A 5,000-nucleotide genomic window follows, 5' to 3' on the forward strand; every position below is an offset into this window, starting at 1 on the left:
TAATGTGTGTGTGTTAGTGTTTACTTGCTCCCATGTCCTCTTGATGGCTGCGTTGCATACATGAGGGTTAAAGCACTCATAATGATATGACAGTGTTATTAGTACACCAGCATATCATTACTGTAGAACATGATGAAGGTGGACTCATGATAAGAACAGAGAGAATCACACTATTTATCTTCACTGCTTCAGTTGATTGAATGTCTGATGATGAATAACACACACACACACACACACACACACACACTGATCCGCCCACACACAGATTCACACACATATTCAAACTGATAGTTCTATATGGATATGGATTGCTCCCTCCAGGTGGGGACGGAGTGCCTACCTCAAGCGAAGGAGTTCAAGTATCTCGGGGTCTTCTTGTTCACGAGTGAGGGTAAGATGGAGCGGGAGATCGACAGACGGATCGGTGCAGCTGCAGCAGTAAAGCAGGCGCTGCACCGGACCGTCTTGGTGAAGAGGGAGCTGAGCCGGAAGGCAAAGCTCTCAATTTACCACTCGGTCTACGTTCCTACCCTCACCTATGGTCACGAACTCTGGGTCGTGACCGAAAGGACAAGGTCGCGGCTACAAGCGGCCGAAATGAGCTTCCTCCGTAGGGTGGCCGGGCTCAGCCTTAGAGATAGGGTAAGGAGCTCGGTCATCAGGAGGGAGCTTGGAGTCGAGCCGCTACTCCTTCGCGTCGAAAGGAGTCAGCTGAGGTGGTTCGGGCATCTAATTAGGATGCCTCCTGGACGCCTCCCACTGGAGGTTTTCCAGGCACGTCCAACTGGGAAGAGACCCCGGGGAAGACCCAGAACACGCTGGAGGGATTACATCTCCCAGCTGGCCTGGGAACGCCTCGGGATCCCCCAGAATGAGCTGGAACATGTTGCCGGTGAGAGGGAGGTCTGGGTCGGCCTGCTGGGCTGCTGCCACCGCGACCCGACCCCGGATAAGAGGAGGAGATGGATGGATGGAGTTCTATATGGTAATCTACACATACATGTATATACACATATATAGTACATGATACATGAGCACATACAGTACATATGTCCTCATATTAATGAGGATCAGTTAGATCCTCTTTGGGCTTGTTTTTATCTTATTCTGAAAGAGTTGAGATCATTATTGTCGCTATAGATCTCATTGGATGATGCATTCATGAAGCCTACTGCCAGCAGCACATTTAAAGACATATCATCTGATTGATTGGGGTGATGAGGCATTAAAATGAGCCGATACATTTACAACACTTACGCATTTAACGTGTCTGTGATATTCTGCGTGCTTCTTGTCTAGCCCTCACAGCGGTGACGGTGTTAGATTTAGCCGTGATTATGGTCTTGAATTCCTCATATGCGTTCATGATCATCTCCTGCTCGTCAGCGGAGTAAAAAGAGGCTCTTTCTTTGACTTTATTTAACATTGTACTGTTAGAAAATCATGGTTTCGGTGATCGACGCTTCCCCCTTTTGAAGTAGGACGGGCACGCGCAATTATCCTGATTACTGAAGTCTGGTTCAAATTAACGAGACAGTTTGAGAGGATCAGCCTTGGAGGAACCAGATAGCCTGATGTCAATCATCTCGTTAATGTAGGCTGCTAACAGGACATTTGATCGACTTAGTTGAACCACGTACGAGGAACGGGGCCCTGCACAAACAGGAAGTGATCGTTGGACATGTTTGAGGCGTTAGTAGCTCGAGTTACTGCTGACAGCATATCCTCTTAATATCTCTCCATGAGTACGTGTAGCCGTGTGAAGCGTCAGGACGCTTTACCTGCAGATGAACTGGTAGTTTTCAGGAGACTCGGGAGCTTTCGAAGCTTCGCTGAAGTTTCTGTTGATTCTGAGGGCTGGAATGATGCTGCCTTCATGTGCTCCTCGTAAACTCGGAAATCTGAAACACCAGCCGAAGAAGTAGCTTTCGGGTGGAAATAAATACAAACAAAAGAAGTTTCTTGTTTTGTGTCCTTAATTAATTTAATGTACAAACTGACATCCGACATATTATCATTATGGATCCGTACCTTCTTGTTAGTCTGTAGTCTACTGTAGTGTGTAAGTGGGACAGCTGGCTCTCTAGATTGTGATTACTTCGATAACACCTGAACGCAGCATATGAATCTCTTCAAAATAAAGGCTCAGTACCTCAAAATAAATGTCTTGGTATCTCAAAATCATGAGTTCGTATTTAAAACAATGTATTTTGTATGAGTTAGTATCTCTTATCTGTGTCTAAGACGGCCTTACACGGTTTAAACATCACTGAAGTTTATCGTCCATAAAGCTGACGTTGTGCTCGTGCAGCTCTGTAGTTTCTTTATTACAGCTGCAGCAGCGAGTCCTACAGCTGGAGGGTCATTGAAGGAGAAGAAAACCTGCACTGTGTTATATTTGTAAGATACAGATAAACACTTTAAATAAAATGCACTTGTTCAGTAAACTGGTCTGATGATGAATCATATAGAACAACAGCATTACCAGTAATTTAGGCTAAATAAATGAAAACAATACATTTTCAACAAGTTCACAATTTATAGTTTAATTTGAAACAGAAGTGAAAATGTTTGTGAAGACAATTAAACAGAAACAATATTAGATGTGGTGATTCAATTATAAAAAATATAAACACATCTAACTTCTTACATTCACAGCAGGTTCCACATCTCGTCGTGTTTACAGCGACGAGTAACAACATGAAATACACAACATCAGCATTCACACAGAATAATCCCTGAATGTGAAAAGGTCATTTAATAAAAGATATTCACAATAAACTAATTCATTCAACACCTATTTAAACATTTAACAAAACTAATAAAAGATAAAGAATGTTTCTCTTTATCTCACCCAGAGTCAGAGGAGAAGATGTAGATCAAGTGGAATCACTGATCAGTATTGAATGAACCAGTTCTCATTAAATGAGCCCTGCAATCTGACAGGTGACCACAAACAGACTCAGAACTACTATAAACTCAGAACTACTTCAAAGACATGAAAAATGACTTTAAAGAAGAACAACCAGAAAGACCAAAATGACCGACCGTTGGTCGTCTCTCTGTCCATAGCTGGAGGCTACTTGGAGTTACTAATATCAGATATATTGAGATTATCAAATATCACGTTATCTTAAGTTGTGTATTTGTCATTGGTTTACTACACAAACACTGAAAGAAGGTTTAAGTCTGGTGACACATCATATTTATGATGTTCTGTGCTGTCAGATCGTTTTTTGGCAGTAAAATTATACGATAAAAATTAAAAACATCTCTTAGTTCAGGTTGAGTTTCTAAGTATAAACAGGAGGAACTAAAGCAGAGTATAAGTATAGAGTAGGTATCTTAAACTTGCTCAAAGTCTCGCTGACAACTGCATTTTTAAACTACGGAGGAGAGCAACTTTTCTTTTGATGGAGCTAGGCTAGCAGTTTCCCCGTTTCCACTCTTTGTGCTAAGCTAGGCTAAACACATCCTTGACCTACTCTGTAGCCACATTAGTTCCTCTCATGTATTAACATTAATCAACTAGCCTAAGATCGTTTAAAAACCCAGAGGGTTGTTTAACACAGACTGGAGCTATATATATATATATATATATATATATATATATATATATATATATATATATATATATATATATATATATATATATATATATATATATATATATATATATATATATCGATATAAACCCATCTGATGCCACCAAACCGAGCTCTTGATGTGTTTCACTCCTCCACCGTGAGCTCGGGACCGGTTCCCTCCGGCCTGCTCAGAGATGGAACGCTCTCCGTCGATCGGTTGGTTTCGCTGCCGTCCTCCGGACCGACCAGATGACTAACTTTGAGGCCGGGTTTCCTTTGGCGCCACACGTGGAGGCCTCCGAGCACCAGGGCGCAGACGCAGGTCGCCAGCAGGAAGGACACGGCGACCAGCTCGCTGTAGTAACTCTTCTTCTCCTTCCCGGACTGGGCGTCTCTCTTCTGGGTCGGGGTGAAGACCGGATCTTTATCGTTTCTCAGTCCCGAGTCAGTGTCTTGTTTTAAATCAGTCGTGAGTAGAAGTTCTTCCTCCTCCGTCGTGTGGACCTCTGGGTCTCCTGAAGGTCTGGTCGTAGAAGTCGTTGGTTCCTCGGTTGCGATGTCCTCATAGGAGCCGCCGTCGTCATTGGCGGTCGCGTGGTTTTCCTTGGTAAAGGGGCCGATGGAGCGCGGAGAAGCAACCCGCTGGACGTCGTAGCTCGCGACGACTTCCTTGTACCCGCCTTCCTCTGCCTCGCAGTGGTAGATCCCGAAGGTGGCGGCGGCGGCGAAGAAGCTGAGGCCGCCGTCGGCCGACTGGATGAAGAGCTTCTCTGGCAGGTCTTTGAATCGGGGGGAGGTCCAGCTCACGGAGGCCAGGTTGGAAGGTTTCAGACACCGAAGCCTCACCGCCTCGTTCACATGAACGTGGACTTCTGTCGGGACACAAAATATCAGAATCAAAAGGAACGGCTCTGTTTTCAGGTCGTTTAATCTATAGAGTTGATCACTTTTAATCTAAGAGTTGATCATGTTTAATCGATAGAGTTGATCACCTTTAATCTATAGAGTTGATCACTTTTAATCGATAGAGTTGATCACCTTTAATCTATAGAGTTGATCACTTTTAATCGATAGAGTTGATCACCTTTAATCTATAGAGTTGATCACTTTGGTTCAGACAGAAACATCTCAAAAGCTTTCAAAGGATTTTAGATAAAATAATTAGTGCTGGGCAACGATTAAAATATTTAATCGCGATTAATCGCATTGTTATGGCAAAGTTCAACAATGAATTCAAAAGTAGTGTATTGTGTACTTTTATTTTAAAAGTACTGCTATATGAACAAAAGGGCAATAACATTTGGTTCACGAGATGCAGGCAGCATGTTTTATACTTAATGTGAATATAATTCATACTTTGTTGGCATCTTATTCTGAAAACCGGATGTTCGTCTGAAGAAACCGGATGTTGTC

The 5,000-nt window shown here is 43.0% G+C and overlaps 2 protein-coding genes across 4 annotated transcripts in view; both read right to left on the reverse strand.

Annotated features, from left to right (window-relative positions):
- Nucleotides 1-1,937, reverse strand: part of LOC142934067 (membrane-spanning 4-domains subfamily A member 4A) — a 7,158-nt gene extending 5,221 nt beyond the window's left edge. Inside the window, exon 1 of one of the 2 annotated variants that reach the window (XM_076078445.1) lies at nucleotides 1,782-1,937. The gene's annotated coding sequence lies outside the window, so the exon portion shown is untranslated. Of the gene's footprint in view, nucleotides 1-340; nucleotides 620-1,781 lie in introns of those variants that run through there. The other variant, XM_076078446.1, reaches the window with a different exon arrangement.
- Nucleotides 1,938-3,666: 1,729 nt separating this feature from the next.
- The window catches only part of LOC142934075 (semaphorin-4A-like), a 17,775-nt gene continuing 16,441 nt past the window's right edge, over nucleotides 3,667-5,000 (reverse strand). Inside the window, exon 14 of one of the 2 annotated variants that reach the window (XM_076078461.1) lies at nucleotides 3,667-4,456. In XM_076078461.1, the coding sequence (XP_075934576.1) occupies nucleotides 3,732-4,456 (725 nt within the window). In that variant the 3' untranslated portion in view covers nucleotides 3,667-3,731. Of the gene's footprint in view, nucleotides 4,460-5,000 lie in introns of both variants that reach the window. The other variant, XM_076078460.1, reaches the window with a different exon arrangement.

Source organism: Anarhichas minor, unplaced genomic scaffold (assembly GCF_050575085.1).
Source record: "Anarhichas minor isolate MPS153535 unplaced genomic scaffold, ASM5057508v1 ptg000066l, whole genome shotgun sequence".
In the NCBI taxonomy this organism is placed as follows: Eukaryota; Metazoa; Chordata; class Actinopteri; order Perciformes; family Anarhichadidae; genus Anarhichas; species Anarhichas minor.